General features: G+C 32.9%; 1 protein-coding gene and 1 non-coding gene across 2 annotated transcripts; one reads left to right on the top strand and one right to left on the bottom strand.

Moving 5' to 3' along the window:
• Window positions 1-7,908: 7,908 nt before the first annotated feature.
• TRNAK-CUU (transfer RNA lysine (anticodon CUU)) lies at window positions 7,909-7,981 on the bottom strand. The gene has a single exon. It is a non-coding gene; the product is annotated as a tRNA-Lys (tRNA).
• Window positions 7,982-9,490: 1,509 nt separating this feature from the next.
• Window positions 9,491-16,841, top strand: LOC132068204 (uncharacterized). The gene is made up of 10 exons (XM_059461717.1): window positions 9,491-9,718; window positions 9,817-9,865; window positions 10,779-10,885; window positions 11,889-11,934; window positions 12,960-13,094; window positions 13,225-13,314; window positions 13,408-13,539; window positions 14,021-14,104; window positions 14,214-14,278; window positions 16,654-16,841. Exons 1-10 carry the CDS (start codon window positions 9,606-9,608, stop codon window positions 16,838-16,840), a joined length of 1,008 nt encoding a protein of 335 aa, XP_059317700.1. The 5' UTR covers window positions 9,491-9,605; the 3' UTR covers window position 16,841.
• The last annotated feature ends 3,769 nt before the right edge of the window (window positions 16,842-20,610 follow it).

The raw sequence follows: 20,610 nt of genomic DNA, 5'->3' as shown, positions 1-20,610 counted from the left end.
CAAGTATTATTTTCAGCAAGTGGAAACATAGCCATCAAGATAAATTGCAACCTTTTAATGTTTTCTTGTACTGCATATAAAGTTGCTTAAAAGTCAACATGAACTTGCATGTAGGATATTGAGCGGAGAAAACTAGCGTGTAGGAGTGATACCAAGAGCAAAAAATTTCTCGTTAGAACAATTAGTGTAGTGTATATGTCAAACTGAGTTTGTACAGAGGCGGATTCAAGATTTAAATTCTATGGGTTCAACCTTAAGATTCTTAGTGTAAACCCGTTGTATTTAAAAGCTATGGGTTCATGTCTACTATTTATTGCATTTTTAATAAATTTTTACACATAAATTTATGCTCCACGTCGAAAGTGGAACCCCCACCTAGCATGCTAGATCCGCCCCTGAGTTTGCACCTACTGAAATTCTAACTCGATTTTGTGCAGTAGCGGTCGAATTAATGAGTAATTGATTTACACTTTTTGACAAAAGTATTCAAGATTTGTACATATCCTTTGCTCGATATATATTTCCTCCTATCAATGAGATGGCAAAATTTGAGTATAGCATTTTAGCCCGTCCATGGCAAAATCATGCAAGTTCTTGATACATTTGCTTTGAGAAAAAAAAAACTTTTTTTTATACAACAGGTGCTGGTGGATGGAACTTGTTTACACATATAAAGCAAAATGGGTTAGATTTTTGTGTGAAAAAGATGAAATTTAGGAGGTTTTCTCTTGTATTGATTTGAATTAAGGGGCAAGAAAAGAGAAAGAAAGATATAAAGAAAAGAGAAAGGGATAGCGAGCAGAATGAAAGACATGGAGAGAGAACTGGGAAAGGGAGAAGAAAAGAAAAGTCAACCTTCTAAGTGTTCTAAATCCTGTTTTTTCACTTTTCCGTTAGTCATGGTATTATTGATCCTATTATGTAACGTTAAGGGTAATTTTGCGCCCAAATTCAAACGGAGAGTATATTTGATCTTTTTCAATAGTAGGAGGGTATTTTTGACCCTTTTCCCAACCTGAAAATTCTGTGACAGAAAAAGAATTCATTGTTCAAACTTAAAAATTTATCTTCAAAACTAACTTTTAATTAATTGAAGCGTTAGTGTATTTTAATGTTTTTATCTTCAAAAACTAACTTTTAATTAATTGAAGTGTTAGAGTATTTTAATCCCTTTATGTAGGAAGTATGTAATATTTGGACGATTTTTAGAATTATATTACTGTTAAATATCTAGCAGCAACACAAGTTCATATGAATAATTAAGTAGTAAAATGGTTAATAATTATGGTAAATTTGTGAATATACAGTAGCAAATGAATTAAAAGTGCATATTCTAATTAATTGAAGGTAAAATGCGTTTAGTCAAATATTACAAGGATAAAAATCAGAGTTTATCAATAATTGAGGGATCAAAAGCGGATGTAGGAGTATAAGTTAAACTTCTTTTTTCTCTTTCTTTAAACTTTTTTTCTCTTTCAATATCAAGGGTGTCCCAAGTCAGTTTGTACCGAGCCGGATTCAAAATTTGAATATTATGATTTGGAGTTTGGAATTCTAATACAAATTACTTGATTTATTGAATTTCATGTCTATTACTAGTTCTTATAGTTATTTAATTAATGAATTGTGTAATAGTGTGTATATATATATATATATATATATATATATATATATATATATATATATATATATATATATATATATGGTGAGTTAGATGGGTAGATGAGGTGTTCATTTATTGTTTTTTTTCTTTTCTTTTGATTTTGGTTGACTTGAAAATATTCTAGACTTGGACGGGGGGAAACTTTTGAGCCTTAATTCTTACTTTTTGGGATTATTGCAATATAATGAAGAAATTGAATGTGAAGAGTTGAGTTCAAGAATGAAGATCATAGTTTTGATTATTTAATGTCATTTTTAATTGTTTTGGTTCTTTTCTGATATATGAACAAGTTGACTATTTTAAGGTCCAGCTCATGAATGAACATAATTGCTTAAATTATGGTCATCCGCAAAAAAAAAGAAAAAAAGAAAAAAAAAAGAGGTTTGCTAAAATTATTATTCATATTCATGTGCATCCCACAAGAAATATAAGGAAAAGGCAGGAAGCCAAATTTAATGGTTAATTCCATCCACTGTTTGATATTTGAAACAAACAAGTTTAGATAACTTATAGATAAGAAATTCTTTTTAAATATTTCTTTTTCTTTTGTTTGGAAAATTGTTGAATCAGAACCATGCATAGTGAGAAATTGAAATAATTTACTAGTAATATATTTTAAAACAATGAATGAAGTTCCTTCTTTCATCCTTATTGATCATTGATACTGTAAAAATCATTTTCTTGCATTTTATGTCAGCTCAAAGTCAAAACGAGTGGGATATGGTACATGTTTCTCGATGCTAAAGGCACTTCGAAGTGTGGGGCATTCTAGTGTTTTCTTATATACAAACTTAGGGAGCAAAGTATATTTCTACCACAACATTTTCATGTTATTTTTTCGTCATCTAAATAATTTAAGTTATATAAACTACGGTAAATATGTTATATGCTATCAATGTGGCTCGATCTATTAAAACGACTTAATTATCATTTTTATCAGTAACCTATTAATTATATCATCAAATTTTATTTATGATTACCCTTAAATTTAATGTTATTAGTCATTTGTTAGAATAGATGGTGAGTTAAATTAAGTGCTACTTAGCTACCTATTACTATGATTTCTTGTCACCAAATTTGCAAGTCCGAGGAGACAAAATACATGATGGAATAGTGCCTTTTTGTCATTAATTGACTTTGTTGATCTACAATTATGTCTTGAACTATTTCAATAAGGAGTAGTTATGTAACTGACTTAATGACAAAAGACCAAAATGAAGAAATTTAACTTGCAGATCTTTCCTTTTTCTGTCATTCAATTAACGTGAACTTTACTTTACTGTCATTCATGTGATTAAATTCAGGTTGTTCTTGTCAAATTTACTACTAATAAAATAAAAAATAATAAAAGAATTCATATTTTATTTTTTAGAATCCAATGTTCTCTTTCTTCAGTATTAACTCTTTCCTGCTTGCGTGTCCCATGCAGTTTAACTTATTGCGACCTTCTGGTTGGTGGAATTACCTATTATTGAAGGCAACTATAGTGCTATTAATATGAAGTTATGTATATCTACATCAGGAAGTAGGTAATAGTTATTTCAATTCCAATTTATGTAGTAATGTTTAAGCAGTACAAAGTTTGACAAACAAGGGACTTCTAAAATTTGTGATCTAAAATAAGCCTTAGACATTTGTGTGACTAAATAATTCAATTCAGATTAAATGAGAACTTTAAAAGTCAAATCATTTTTAAATATAAAAAAATGACATTCTTTTTTAAACAACAATAATAACGTACTCAATGTTCGTCAGTTGCCTTACCGCATTATACAAAACACATCTCCAAATGATCACTTTCCTTAAATTTAGAGTTGGCAAATGGCGGGTTGAGTCAAACATGAGCGGATTAAAACATGTCAAATTAATAAGCAGTTCATGATAAAACGTTTTCAAAGTTGCTTGAATCAAGACGGGTCAAATAACAGGGCATTATCCAACCCACTAAATTATATGGCCTAACCCCTCATACTTTTTATTTTGCTTTTTGAATGAAAAAAAAAAAAAAGTGAACTGATGCATTTTAAAATTCTCCCAATTTAATACTATTGTTTTTTGGGTTGCAATTTGATCCATCAGGGTAACAATATTTTGACTTATAAGTCTAATGGGTCATTTTAGATTCAACTTCATCTATCCAATCTGTTTAAACATTGGCGAGTTACATAAATTACTAAGAATGAATTTATTTGTCAATCTCTACCCAAATTGCTACCTCTTTTTATATTTATAGAACCAATAAACAAGTAATAGGTTGATGAAAGGGATGTGACTGTGATGATGGCAATGTATAATGAGATAGTGAGGAAAAGTTGGAAGAGATAATAATGAGAAAGCTTTAGAAGCATCATCATGAATAATGAGGAGACAGAAAAAAAGTGTTAAAGAATGAACCATTTAAAGGCCACCATTTGCCAACTCACAAGCTTATAGATATTTTGTACAAACGAAAGTTTTCACGCTAATTTAGTGCGTGAAAGGACCAAACTGCAAAAATAAGAGTTTGGCCTTTCGAAACCATGTGAAACTCCATGCTTCTTTTTTCTCTGTACACAGAAGAGTGCAATTAGGAGAATATAAAAATTTATAATTTTTTATCGGTTTGGTCCTTTCCACCACTAAATTAGTGCGTGAAACCTACTTTTTTTTTTTTTTTTTTTAGTTTGGTTCAACTTTTTTTTTTTTGTCCTACAAAGTTGCGGACTCTAATTCCCCCCCTTTAGTGTCCTCAAAACTCAAAATATAAAAATAATAATTTTTTATTGTACCTACCAGTGTTTTAAAAGGCATTTTTGATTTTGCACCAAGGCGTTGGGCGTGAGGCCCAACCTTCGGCGTTCGCCTGGCGTAACCCGAACTTTTACAAATTTGAGCCAAAATTGTTTAATATTTTTTTAAAAAAAGTTAAATACTTTTAAATTCTCAAACTAAATATCTCAAAAAGTCAAAAGTTTTTTTCTAATCGGTTATCCTAATTTCATAGCTTTTCTCATTGTTGTTTATAAATACACTTTACACCTTTGTATGCAAAGTAAACTACAAAGCAAGTAGTTTTGTCCTCCAATTCTTACTATCTTTCATGTTTGCATTTTCCTTCTTGATCTTCAAAGATTTTCTTAGCATTCTTCAAATCTTTTTCAAGATAGTTTTTAGTTTAAAATATCAAAGAAATATTTTGAAGACTCTACGACTATTTGTATTATAATGAGTATTAATTTGTATCTATTTTAGGTTTTAAAATAATAACTTTAACTTTGAATTATTAGGATGAAGTTATCAACTCTAATTATGTTTCATCATAGTCATGCTATTGTGTCATGCATCTTTACATTCACTTTTTCAAGATTTTTTTAATAGTTCATGCATTTGTTAACATGTCAATAATAAATATATACATTTTTATACTAATTCTTTTTTATTTATATAATTTTTAATATATTTTTTTTATATTTTTATGTTATTAATTTAGAAAATATTAAAAATTAAGTACTTTTATGCCTTGTCCGCAGGCATATGTAAAACGCCTGCCTTTTAAAACACTTAGTATCTAAATTTTTCCCCCCTCAAATCTTGGTCTTTAATTTTTGCCTTTGCTTCTCGTAATGAAAAACTTTTGGGTCAAAGTATCCTAGAGATTCGTTAACTTATCGCAAGGCCAACATAAATGAAGTTATCCGGCACATAAGTTGTGTAATAACAAAATTTCATGTTTAACATTTAAAAAAGTTTCATTAGATTATGACAAAGATTAAACATTTAAAAAAATTCATTAGATCATGACAAAGATTAACATTGAGCAAACATACAACATGTATGTTGAACAATAAATAGTAGCCTAAAGAAATGCAAATAAATACATTTTGCATTATTTCTTGATATTAAAATAATTTGGGTCATAGAAATAGATTTAGTCATTTTGCCATGGATGCAAATATATAGGAGTATATTAGTACATAAATATAACACTTATATAATTTTAGATATATAATCTTATCTCTTGCTATATATCTTTAAAGGAGAGGTACACAAAAAGTCTTGCATCCGGACAATTTAGCAAATATACAATGAAAATGCTTGAATCCTTCTTAGAGTATGGCTGCAACTTTAAAAAATAAAAAATAAATGGTCCGTGAAAATGTAGAATTTATGGAAATTGGGAAAAAAGAGAAAATATGTGCATGTAGTAGAGTAATATGTGGGATCCTAAACAAAATTTTGAAAAGAATTCAAGGAATTGTTTGTTGCTCCTTTGACACCACCTTTGTTGCCTTTTTATAATTGCCATTAAACTTTCAAAAAATTAACCAAAACATGTACATGGTAGCTATGCAAATAAAGGTCAAAATATGAGCAAAAATAAAAGTTCAAAGATGTGAGGACTACAAAACTCATGGATGTTCATTTATATAGTATTAATAACAGTAAAGTGAAGAGACAATGAATTAGAAAAAGTTCAACTAGAATAATCTTACTTCTTTAATTCTCTATTGTTTCCCTACATTTGCCTTTAATCATTCTTGAGAATATTGCCCCACCAATAGAAACCAACTTTTTTTTTTCTGTTGCTTGTTCCAATTGGGATGTTTCATAGGTGTGGGACTTCATAAAGGGATCAAGTTTTTTTTTTTAAATTTTGGATTCGGTATTCAGTATTTGCCTTATTTGATTAATTTAAAATTTACGATGAAAAATTTCTCTTTGAAAGTAAAGCGTTCCTACCAATTAAAAGGGGATTAAATTTTTTATTAGTGAATAAGAACGGATGGCGCTTATGTTTTGTTGAAGTATGAATTGTATATACATTTGTTGTTATGTATTTAATTTGTCACGTGGCAACATGGGGAATACGTATTTGATTTTAAGATCCTTGAGGTGTATATTAGTTAAATCATATTACAGATTCTTTAGTAATTTATCTATCTTCCTTTAACAACCAACTTATATCGACCCACTCTTGGTAACCATTCCGTTCTCATCCTACGAATGAAAAAAACTTTGACCGAAAACACTTTTTTTTTAATGAATCCTACATGATGCAAATTAGCTGAATTAACTAGCCAATGGATTCCAAATCAGATGGTTATACCCCCAATATTATAAGAAATAAAGAATAATATATGATCTTACAAACTTATTTTATTCTTTTATTGGTCCCATTTTCAAGCTATATTAACAAATAAATTGGGTAGTTCTAACTTCCAACTGCAAAAGCTAGGAAAGCAAGTAAAATAAGGCATTAGCTTCATATCACAATTGCTGGTTCACCTGTGATCCTTTGATTTGTTTACTATAGGTTGGTAAACTTTCATCCCTACAATTGACTAACCATAATATTGTTTTTAAGTACCAAACTTAATATTATTAGGGCTCATTTGGTACAAAGGACAAGGATATAAATAATCCCCGGATTATATTTGAGTTGAGTTTATCTCACGTTTAGTTGAGATAAAATGGCGGTATAACTAATCTCGGGATTATTTATCCGGGAATTATAGTGTTATTTTATCCCTGTGGGAGGATAGAATAACTAATTCCGGAATAACTAATCTCAGAATAAGTTATCCTGGGATAACTTGTTTCCAACCCCTTAATACTTGATAACTAATGATTTTAACGACGTCTGGCATATTAAAGATAAAGACAATTAACGTAAAACTTGTCACTCTATACTAAAAATCAATTGGGTATTTTATCGAATGAAATGACTTAAAATGAAACGCAATACATAATGAAGAATTATACATCCGACTAGCTAATAAGGTGCAATATCTCATTGGCAGAGTTATATAAGAAAGATTAATCCGATATTTCTACTATAACGGAAATACAACCCTAATATGTAAAATTTGATATTAAAAAATTTAAACCAAAAAACAAAGAAAATCATTTGTGTATTATTGAATGAGACGAAATACATAATGAAGAATTATACATCCGACTCCAACGAGCTAATAAGGTGCAATATCTCATTGGCAGAGTTATATAAGAAAGATTAATCCGATATTTTAAATAAAAAGGAAATACAACCCTCGTACGTAAAATTTGATACTCAAATTTAAATCAACCAAACATAAAAACAATGAAAAATAATAAAGAAAAGCCCAAAGCCATCGTGTTTTTTGGGCTCAGAAGAGAAATGATGGGTAGAGGCCCAAAAAACATAAATGGGCCTAAACCCCTGATCTGCAGTTCGACATTGTTCAGAAAGATTTTATAAAAAAATAAAAAATAAATAAATAACACAACGCCCACCGTGGGGCTCGAACCCACGACCACAAGGTTAAGAGCCTTGCGCTCTACCAACTGAGCTAGACGGGCACTTGTTGTTTACTTATAGTTTTTCCCTCTTGTAGGGCTACCTACAACAACACTTCTATACAAACAAATAACAACAAAATGTAATACAACATTAAATATTTTTCAATATTTGATGTTGGTTTTTCAACTACTCTTAATCAACTTGCTCTAACAAGTTCATAATTAATGTGATAAACATAGTTATTTGAGACGGAAATGGGCATTCACTTTTCACATCGCTAATAAAAAGTTACACCCTCATAAAAATAAATAAACTTTTATCTATTCTTAATGCAAGAAAAACAAAATTTGGACAAAAATGTTCATACTTAACATACGTAAAACTTTTACAAATGAAACTTCAGCTTAGTGTGATAATATTTAGACTTGTATATATGAAACTCCAATATAGTATAATGGAATTATCTAATCGTGGGATTTTGCTTGTGAATGTCAACATATGGTGATCGTAACTCATAAAATTTTGGTATCATGTAAAAGTTCTATTATCACATGTTGAATCTTATCATAAAGAATGTTTTCAAATCATTGGATCATATGTGGGTTTAAGACTCATCACACACGGTGTAAGAGCTTATTTTGCTTGTGAATGTCAACATATGGTGATCAGTATACTCTTTTCATAATTCCATCATAGCATGTCGTAGTGTTACATGTAAAAGTTCTAAGCTCTATCACATGTTGAATCTTTTTACTTAAAGAATGTTTTCAAATTCCAACATATTATGTTGAAGTTTCATATGTGGGAGTTTAAATATATCTACCAACTTATGGGTCATTTTTTACAAAATATAAACGTATGAGTCAAATTTTACATTTATACTTTTGAAATCATTATTTCAAATCCCAAATCATGCCTTTATGTCCAAACGCATGTATTAAATACTAAAGTTTCAATTGTAAAACTTCAAACTGTAGCATTAGATTTTTTTTCTGTATTTTAAGTAGAAATATTTAATTTTTGTTCGACATCCAAAGGCGGTAGCTTCTCAATTACTCCCTCTATCTCAAAATAAATGTCAATCTAGCAAAAACAATTTGTCCCAAATAAGTGTCACTCTAGGACTTCAAAATAAAAATTGACAAGTGTTTACAATTAGGCGCTTAATATTAAAAAAGTATTCCACTTTAATATTCTTAATTCTCATAAAACATCTAATAAATAGTTTAATAAATTTCACATTGCATTTATTACCTTTTTAATGAACGTGACACTTATTTTGAGACAGAGCACTTTTTTTTTTTAAAATTGTTTTTATTACATAGGGGTTAAAAGAAAAATTTTTATTTTTTACTTGTCATTTTTCACCTGACGATTGACATGTATTAAATAAAAGTCATTTTTTCAAATTCAATAAAAATATGCACCAATTAATATGGGTAAATTGATAAATTATGCTTGTCATTTTTTTTTTTTAAATAAAAGTGAACAGCCACTTACTTTATATTTAGTTATTTAGCTCTTAATTTTATGAACACCCCTCCCCCAAAAAAAAAAAAAAAAAAAAAAGAAAAAAAAAACTAACTTGTTAGTCTTGTTGACCTGGGTCAGTTTTGCAAAATCTGTTAACCTTGTTCTTCATTCATTTATTTTTTTGGTTAGATAAAACAAAGCCCTTGAAAAATGGTAGGAATATGGACGATTTTGGAGTTACTAGTGATCTCAGCTATCTTTTTTGCATTTGGATTAGTTGCTGCTATTGTTTTTGAAACATTCAGAAGAAGATTCAATCACACGTATGTCTTTACAATTTAACCCCCTTTTAACCAAAAACCCTATTTTTGCAATTATTATTATTATTATATGATTTTGATTTTGATTTTTCAATTTGCAGTCATGTGGAAGCTCCTCCTATATTTGAAGATCCAACTTCATTGAAGCCGGTACTTACAAACCCCACCTCTAAAAATTGTATTTTTATCTCTTGTTAGGTCCCCAGGGAAAAAAAGATTGTACCTTTATTGTTTCAAAATTTTAAATTAGTTAAAAAAACAAAAATGAATAGAGGTATATGACCCTCTGTATACATGGGCGATACTGAAATAACACAGAGGGAATCTGTTATATGTTGTAGAGAGTCATTTAATCAATTCAACCCAAAATTATATGTAAATCCATAACATATTGTGTTTCCTGATTGATTGTTTTACTATATGTTGTGATGTTGTAGTCATTTAATCAATTCAACCCAAAATTATATGTAAATCCATAACATATTGTGTTTCCTGATTGTTTGCGCGAACGGTACATATTTTGTTTACTATTTGAATGGAATGGGCTGAATGGATGTTGTAGAGGGTCATTTAATCAATTCACCCCAAGATTATATGTAAATCGATAACATCTTGCATTTGCGACAGTGAATTGATCTTTCAGATTTAAAGTTTGTTGATCTGCAGCCTAATATGATTAACTTCTTAACTTTTGAGTATCGGAATTAACATAGGAGATTGACTAAGAATGACAGAGGTAATTTAACAACATACCCAGTGTAATCCCACAAGCGGGGGTCGACATAGGTTATTAAAATAGAAATTCAAAAAGGGGAGGGTAAGGAGGATCAAACTTATATCCTAAGTAGATGAAGTATATATGACAAAGGTAATTGACTAAGGTGTATCTTAAGCAATGTGTTAATTAGGTATGCACATTTGCACAAGCTTTAGCCATTGATCATATATTCTCTATCGTAATCTCAGAGCCACTTTTACTAGCTTGAATCTGCATGGTGGTGTGAACAGTGAAGTGACATTTAGGTTTCAGTTGTTGAGTTAACCTTGTTAGCATATAATTCAGGTTCCTTGTCCTCATATATTTGATCCTGCTGAGAAGTACATATCCTTGGTCATACCTGCATACAATGAAGAGCACAGGCTTCCTGGAGCCCTTGATGAAACTTTGAAGTAAGTGAATCAGAGTTGATCTTCTATCTCTATTGATTAATATTGTTCCTTTGATGTCTGATTCCACGATCTCCAGCTTTGATATTTTTCTGCTTATTAGTCATAGTGACTATAGTTCCCCCGCTATCTTCTGAGTTCTGTCTCATTTAACTTTATAACATGCAGAGGTTCATGTTTGTAAGATGACCATGTGGTCTTTAGTTATACTCCCACCATTTCAGTTTGTTTTCTTGGTTTGACTTGACACGGAGTTTAACAAAGTAAAGAAGACCTTTGAATTTTGTGGTATTTAAACAAATTGAAACAGAGGGATTAATTGCTCCTACTATCTCTTGAAATGCAATTTTGACTCTTATAGGTTCTACTTTAAGAAGTCTACTGATGGATCAATTGAAATCTTATGATATCATCGTTCTTTGATTAGATGATGGTATGCCGCTGTGTTTTCTGCACGCTGCATATGTTAATGCTGCAAGTTTTTGTGTTATTCAAAGGTTATTACCCATTCCGACCTCTATGGTTATGACTTTGACAGCTTTGGTCAGCATGTTAACAAGATACTTAGTCTTTTTATCTTGTTCAATAGAAAGTCATCCCCTGGTCTTAGTTTTCCGTGGATGCTGTGTCATGAATCTGCATTTGTGAAATCATTTTTTGATCATTTTATTATTGATATAAGCTCTTGTTGTGGAACACATATTCAGGGTCACTTAAGTTTCTTGATTTTCGTTTGTGGGTGTGGATCGTTTGAAGGTGGTAAAAGAGAGAATTTACAATTAAGGACTATATAATTTCTTAAACCTGCCATTAGATCTTCTATGTGGTTATATGTGTTTAACGTAGGATTATCTATTCAATTCCATGTATAACATCTGCCAACAAATTAAAGGTATTCTTTTCTGAATTGTGATAGTTCATTTACATGCCCTTGTTTTACATCAGTTGAGAACTTCACTTAAATCAAGGCATTAAGGAGCATTATTTTTGGATTTGAAATTTGCAGTTATCTGCAACAGCGTGCGGCCAATGACAAGACATTTACATATGAGGTATGAGTCAAGATGTAACATGTTTTCTTTTCTTTTAGTTTGATTCATCAAAATCTAAGACCCCTACTACCGCTTGCGCATTTAAACCTGAGAACATAGAATTTCTCCCAACGGCCTAAAGTCTCATGAGAAACTGACTAGAGAAGATAAACGTTTAAGCTAAGAATATACTATAATACAGCCTATTTCACATAGACTTTATGACAATTTTTCAGGGCTGATCTTTCACATGTAATGTCCGATGATTCTGATGACTTTTAGGGTGCTGATATTTCTAATAGAGAAACTATCCTGGTGGCATTGATATTTTCAATCTAGAATAGTTTTATATTGCTATTACTTGAATTTACTACATTTTTTCTAGAGAGAATAAGATTCCAATTTTTCATTTCCAAACAAAATTGCGTGTCTTTCTGACGCCCTTTTTAATCTAGGATGAAGTGCTGAGAAAAGACACAAGTAGAGGACGTAATGTTTTAAAATTCACAGGTAATGAACACAATGATTTCAATAAATATACAACAAATTAACCTATCAAAATAAATATATAACTGAATGATTAAACAAATTATAAGTTTCCTGCTAACCAAAAAGACGGGGTGCTGAATAAAAGTCAAACATGATCTTAGATTTGTGTTCTTTATACCTTATATCTTTTCATCATTTTTATTTATCAAAGAAAGGTAGTGGAAAGTATGTGAGTTGGGTTCTGAGGGAAGAAAGGTAGTGTCCACTGTCCAGTACCTGATTGTCAGGGCTTGCTCCTTGGCAAGCAATTCAAGTTTTATAGGCAAAGCTCCTAGCGTCAAGCCTATAAAAAGCTGAAACAGAGACGGATGTTTCACCATAGGCATGACACTAAATGTATAAAGACACTGGAAAATGCACAAAAGTTGGAATTCAGGCCTTTGAAAACTTGAGTTTTCCTTTGAGTAATCCTCGCTATTGCCTGTTGTTTATTTGGGTGAAGCCCGGAGATGGCATTTATGCATTTCTACATTCTTAACTGATTGATTGTTGAATAGGTAATTATTGTTGATGACGGGAGTACTGATGGAACCAAAAGAGTGGCTTTTGAATTCGTGAAGAGATACTCTGTAGACAACGTGCGAGTCATCCTTCTTGGGAAGAACCATGGGAAAGGGGAAGCTATAAGGAAAGTGAGTCCAAACTCAACATCCAATGAACTAATTCAGAAAGTCCTCCTCTTTATTATGTGTTTACGAATTCATTTTACTATATGGGAATTGATTAAAGCCATTTGCTTCTGCGAAAGCATTGTAAAAACAGGGAATGCTTCATTCACGTGGTGAACTGCTTTTAATGCTTGATGCTGATGGGGCAACCAGAGTAGATGATTTGGAAAAGCTTGAAAACCAGGTTTGTGGCCCTTTTCGTAGCGGAAATTGTGGCCCTTTTCGTAGCGGAAATTGTGGCTAGTTTCTTTGTAGTTTCTAATTTTTTTCCAGCCAGATTCATGCAGTTGCTAAAAAGGGACAACAGAGTGAAGATTCTGCTGGTAGAGATTCAACTATAAGAATATCAGATGTTCCCGCAGCTGCATTTGGTTCACGTGCTCACCTGGAGGAGAAGGCTCTAGCAACAGTTTAGTTTTGACTGCTCTTTTTTTTTTTGCGTATATGTTAAGTTTTCCTCTTAGGGTGTGTTCAGTTCAAATTTGTCAAATTTTTTAGAAAACATATTTTCTAGGAAAACAAGTTCCTTAAAAATGAGGAAAATGACTTCCCCAATTAAAGTAGGGAAAATAAGTTCCACAAGTAGCACTCCACATTGATTGTGTCCTCGCCGCCTTCCAATACATGACCTCATCTTCACCCCCACCCCTGTAGCCCCCATCCGCACACCCCTACACTGGCATCCCTACCTCCCATAGTATCTAGATTATATTCAAATGTTTTTTGGATAATATTTTTTGCTTATGCGAACATAAGAAAATAAGTAAAAACCCACTTATTTTCCAACCATATTTTTCATGGAAAACATTTTCCTTCATACTGAACACACCCTATGTTCTGCATATAATCCTAGCATCTCCTCATGGTTTGTTATTTGTGCCATGTTACAGAGAAAATGGTATCGCAATTTCCTGATGAAAGGTTTCCATGTTGTGGTTCTCTTGGCTGCTGGTAGTGGAATTCGTGATACTCAGGTAATCTTGTAATCTGTAGAGTAGCTCAAACCTCTCGTCTTCAATGAGTTCCTGTTTAGAAGACTCCAGCTAGGTCTTTTACTTGATTGAAATTGCTGGATTTATGCAGTGTGGATTCAAGATGTTTACCAGATCTGCCGCCAGGAAACTTTTTCTAAATATCCGTTTGAAAAGGTATTTGTTCAAGCGCCTCCTCTTCCCAACCACAGTGTTTAACAGGAGCTATATTTTCACAGATTCTTTTATTTGTCCTCCGACTACATAGTCTTTTAAGGAGCATTATGAACATTTTCAATCTCCCTTAAGAGTATGTATTCTTTCAATTGTATCATTTTTTTTTTTAAAATGGTAATATTGTATTCATCAGCATTAAGGGGTTGCTGGAAACCATATCTACAGGAAAGGACAACCAGCACCAGAAATAAAGAAATTTCAACTAAATTTCTAAGAAGTCTAGTAAAGATTCAGTATCTTCTACACATCTTTCTTTACACCAAAAAATATAAATACTGTATACAATTCATTCTCATTCTTTGAATTGAGCTGCTACTGTCTTCAAAACACCTTGCATTTCTTTCTTTCCATATTGTCCACCATATACATGTTGGTACAAAATTCCGCCATTTATTCTTTCTTCCCCTACCTCCTGCTTTTTTCCAGCACTTTACCAATTCCATTGTAGTCGCTGGCATGACCCAATTCAAGCCATCCATAATTGTCCTGTCACTTTACAGTGAATGAACAGATGACTGTTGTTTTCTAAAGTTTCCTGACACAGAAAACATCTTGAGCTCAACTGGATTCCCCTTCTTTGTAATTTTTCATGAGTCAAGCATGCTCTTCTGACCACCAACCAAGCAAAACATAACACTTTGCGATGAGCGTTTCCTTTCCAAATATTCATCCAGTGCTTGCTTTGGTTCTGTTGTCCAGCAGAGTTCAATAGGGAGTAAGCGGATTTCACTGTGAAGCCCGCCCTTCCTTCCTTCATTTTTCCATGTAATGGAATCGTCATGTTGTGTTGTACCTTTGAAGTTCTCCAGAGTCTTCAACAAATCAATGGCTCTAGAAACCTCCCAGTCATTTAATATCTTCTAAAAGAGAAATTCCAGCCTTGTTCACTCCATGTGGTTTCAATGGAAGCATCTTGTGGCAGACTCAAGCAAAACATATCTGGGAACAACTCTTTTAGGGGGCCATGACCCAACCAATTATCATGCCAGAAGGATATTTTTCTCCCATTACCCACTGCAAACCCCACATTTTCCATAAAATTTGGCCAATGAGCTCTGATGGATCTCCATACACTCAAACCATATGCAGCTACTACAGGCTTGGTGCCCCAATGACCCTGTTGCTCATACTTAGTAGTCACCACCTCCTTCCATAGAGCTTGATCTTCCTTGTTGAACCTCCACGACCATTTCATCATAACACTCTTGTTTTGTCACCTCATATATTTAATACCAAGACCCCCTTCTGATTTGCTCTTGGTGACTGCTTTCCGGTTTACTAAGTGAAACCTTTTTTTTTTTCATTGTTTCCCTGCCACAAGAAGCTGCGTCTGAGAGAATCTAGCCTCTTTTCTACCTTTTCAAGTGTATGGGTTCCTGGTAGAATCAAGTGTCTGCTGAGCTTACACAGAAGGCTGTTTGTCCATTTATTGGCCCTTCTACAAAGCGATTGAATTTCCCGATACCTTTATGGGGCTTGTCTTTATAATTTTCTTTCATGACAGTTTTTTGTCCATATATTTAATATAGTGTGTCAATTTTCTGTAAGTTCACTTACCCATCCTTTGAGAGAAGAATCTAGAATAAACATGTTGTAGTGAGTGTAGTCCACTTGTTTATATGCAATTAGGAATCCTCTAAAGTTCAACTACTTAATAATGGCTGTGATCACTAGATTCGTATTGGGTCTCGTGAGAAATTCGTCTATTCTCTTGGCGTCTTCATGTTTGGTATGGAGAATTTTTTTCTCCAATTTTTCCATGTTTGGTTGGTCAAAATGTTATGGGAAACATTTTCTCTAGGAAAACAAGTTCTTAAAAATGAGGAAAGTTACTTCACTAATGGAACCAGGGAAAACAGGTTTCATAAGTTACATTCCAAGTTCAATGCACCCCCCACAACCCCCACCCAAACCCCCCAACCCCCATCCTTTGACCGTTCTCATCCCCCCCACAGTGTTTTGCTCTAGATTACATGTAAATGCTCTTGGGACAATATTTTTTTTCGCTTACTTACCTAACACTAGAAAATAAATAAGAAACCCACTTGTTTTCAAAGAAAACATTTTCCCTCGTACCAAACACACCCTTAATGTCCTGATTTTACATTTCCACAGTTTCCCTATGTGCTATGCCACGGGGAAGTCACCTTGTACGAACTTTAGTTGAAAATGGCGTCCTGATCACTATTTGTCTGTTCACCTAAGTTTCCTGTGTGTTGTTGCTTATGTTGCATTTGTCTCGCCAGTTTTTTTGCTTTTCCCCAAGATGTCCTAACTTTGGGCAGGAGGGACATACTGACAATCCTTTTTCACAGGTGGTGCTTTGATGTCGAACTAGTCTACTTATGCAAATGGTTTCGCGTTCCAATGATTGAGATATCCGTTAATTGGACAGAAATACCCGGATCAAAAGTCAATCTTTTAAGCATCCCGAACATGTTGTGGGAGATGGCGATCATGTCTTTGGGCTATAGATCTGGCATCTGGAAAATCTACAGCTGAGTTTCTTATATTTTCAGGTGCATCTAATACGTCGTAGGAAGTACTTGTTTTAGGACATTTAACCTATTCTTGCACCGCACCTTACGCGCTGCTAGTTGACTGCTAGTAGCTGAGTTTCTTTGTTTGAACATGGTTATCGTGTTGTTGTTCAGATGTAATTTTATAAGAGAGGCTAACGTTTTCCTTTTTACTAGACGAATCTATATACAAAAGCTTCAATGCATTCGTCTGAATGTGTCTTTTCTTGATCTGCTATAATCTACAAGTGTCCTGTCACACAATAATGAAGCCTAAGGGCCCGTTTGGACATGATTTGGTATTTTTTTGGACAACAAGATTTGATGGTGAAATTTTGTTTGGACATGCAGTTTGAATTTTTTAAGTTGTGTTTTTTCTTGTAAACATGAAAATCGCGTAATTTGTGAAAACTATCTAAACTTTCCAACTCTTATACAATCTTATCAAATGAGCAAATCATACGCTTTAATAAAATATCGGAATATCTTAAGGCGCTTCATTAATAACTTAAATATTTCCATGTTCTTTATAACTAAATGCTTCTGATATACACATAATTTTATAAAGATTCACTAATCTAATAAATTAACAATAGTAGCAACTAGTTATTCTTTAATATAATTCTTTTACATGGTATTAATAATTTTTTCACATCGAGCATGAGTTTTTATTTTTGTAAAATTTAAATTGATGGGTTTTTTTTAATAAAATATAAACTTATGAGTGAAGTTTTACATTTAAGAAATTGAAATCACAACTTGAAATTTGAAATTGTACTTTCTGGAGAATTTGGGATTGAAATCATGATTAAAAATTGAAGTTGAAGTTCTGTTCAAATTTCATAAACAAACGCTGATTACAAATCAAATTTGAGCCCCAAATCCTAAAATGCCTACCTAGTAATCAAAGTAAGTTGAAATTTTACGTGATATCAAATTTAAATCTCAGCGGAGGCAAAAACAGTAGGTAATTTCTACTTATCAATTTAAGTTATGGTAGACAAAGTAACCGGAACATATACTAGTGGTAAGTAGTAAATACCTCGTAAAATTAGTCGAGATGCATGTAAACTTACGGGCACGGAACAAAAATGCCCCCAATTTTTTTTTTTGAACCAAAATACCCCAACAAAAAAAAATGTTACAAAAGTACCTTTAGCGCAGTAAAATACTGCGCTAAAGCACTTAACCGTAACGACACCGTTAAGTGCTTTAGCGTAGTATTTTACTTCGCTATAGTAGTTCTGTTCTCTCACATATAAATACGCATTTTCAAGGCTTATAATAGTTATTCTCTCACCTATAGCGCAAGAAATCTTGCGCTTATACCCTTCAACATAAACCCATCGGGTTCCACCACCGGTCCTCCCGGCCCGTTTAAAAAAATAGAAACCGCCATTGACGAACAAAAAAACGAGGTGGTCCCACATCCAAAAACGTCATTTACTATTAAATTTCGTCCGAATGTTTAGATTCTCTCGGTATATTCAAGTCGAGGAGCAAGATTCTCGAGTTCAAATTTTGGGGAAAAGCGGCGTACAACTCGATTAAAATAATAACTCTCTATAAAAAATCTTCGATTAAGGTTTTCTACTATGAACTTTTGTTATTATTTTGTTATATACATTATATATCTAAGCATGCTTAACATTTTAATCCTTGCTATGTTTCAAAAAAAAAATCAATTTTTTTTTGGTTCTTTTTCATCGGTGGCTTTTTGCCACACATTCCGATTTTTTTTTTGGCTTAATTCAATATTTGTTAAATGTTTATGAATTGTTAATTGGTTAAATGTTTATGAATTGTTAATTTGTTATATGTTTATGAGTTGTTAATTTGTTAATTATTTATGAATTGTTAATGAATTATTATTTTGTTAAATATTGATTATGAATTTATTAGTTGTTAAATATTGTTTATGAATTGAAAGAAATTGATTGGTAATGAATTATTATGTTGTTAACACTTTGTTTGGATGATTGTTATGTATTGTTTTGACATTTTTCGTATTGTGTCGTATTGTATAGGACCAAATCAGTGGTTACATAAAATAGGACCTTTTGTTGTTACATAAAAATAATATTAAAGTAACAATCAAAACAAACATTGTATTTAAATTAACAACATAATATAATACAATAGGTAACAACCATCCGGACAAGTTGTAAATGATTATGAATTGTTATCTATATAATTTTAAAAGCGTGAATATATATATGTTAAATAAAAAAAGATTATCTTAAAAATAATAGTTAAAGTTCTTCTTTTCATAAATACATAAGCTAGCAAAAAAAAAAAAAATGTAAAGTTTGTAGGAAAATATGTGGTCGACGAATATACTTTTTAGTTTAATTTTATCGTAGTTGTGTTGGCTATTTGGTCAACTAAAAATATATCACATATTCAAAATAGAGTTCTAAACAAATAATGCTAGCTGAATTTAGTTTCTCAAACTAATTAACTTAACAAGTCTTTGCATCACATAATTCAAAAAAATAATTAACTTAGAAGTCTTTGCCATCACATACGTGTCCTTACTATCACATATTAAATTTATTATATCCCATGTTAATTATTCACAAGATATAATACTACATAATTCACATATTCCCTACAAATTATTAATTAGTTAATATAATTTATCTTTCATTTCAAGAATAATGACTAATTTAATTTTGTACGGTCGACTCTTTCATGATCCGAATGTTCCCCCGGGCCGATGTTCCCCGGCCCGATGCTCACTCGGGGCCCGATGATTACAGGGCCCTCTGTTCACCCTAGGACCTCTCGATAGATCATTGCTTTGCAAGACAATCAAGTCGACTTATTATGGGTCGGTACTATAGTGATATCTACCAGTTCCGCCCCGTAGGTCAGCAGAGAGATTGGATAACTTTTACGCGAGCACCCCCGCCCCTAGCGTCTTGGAGATATTGTTTCGGGCGGCATCTACCGTTGCGTGTCCGTTGGTCGAGTACGGCATGATTGGGTGCTCATCACTGCCCATGGTTGAGCGGTGGAGGCATGAGACACATACCTTCCATCTTCGCACTGCGAGGCCACGATTACACTTCCGGATGTAGGTCCTCTTTGGACTGCGGGTAGATGGAGAGCCACCACACTCGACGAGCCTCCTCCCGGTCGACGTGGGCGACGGGTCACTAGGCTCGCCCACTCGTGCACCGTTGCTCGTGTGGCAGTATTTCGGTGGCCAGTCGGCTTCCCGTATAGTGCACTTACACTTATTTGGAGGGTCTTGTCCCATGATGGCCCGCACCCCGCAGACGCTCGTCGATCGTCATGCCCGTTTGTACTACTTATTATATTCGGGGGCATCTTGTTCGAATTCATCGGGTGCCTTTGTCGTTATTTGATTTTCTTGGAGCATTTGGACCGCTCGGGAGACTAAGTGATTTAATTTGGCTTATCTTTGGCTTATCTTTACGGATGCCGAGCGTCTATTGGTGTTGTCGAGACGTGTGTGAATTTTTTGCTCTTCTCCGTAATATTTTCAGTGTGCCTTCCTTTAATGTAGACAAACCTCTTCAAATGACGACTTAAAAATCGTATTTTCTAATATCGCCACGCTTATGGGCATGGGAGAGGATCTTTTTCAAACCGTCTCAGGCATCACCTCGAGATTAACATGCCTTATGCGATGGTGTGTGGACAACGGGTTTTGATCGGAATGTGGATACGCACCACGTATTCTACCATTCGGGAGACCGCCTTGATCACATGACGGACGTGCGG

Source organism: Lycium ferocissimum, chromosome 8 (genome assembly GCF_029784015.1).
Source record: "Lycium ferocissimum isolate CSIRO_LF1 chromosome 8, AGI_CSIRO_Lferr_CH_V1, whole genome shotgun sequence".
Taxonomy (NCBI): domain Eukaryota; kingdom Viridiplantae; phylum Streptophyta; class Magnoliopsida; order Solanales; family Solanaceae; genus Lycium; species Lycium ferocissimum.
This window is presented reverse-complemented; position numbering and strand designations above follow the sequence as displayed.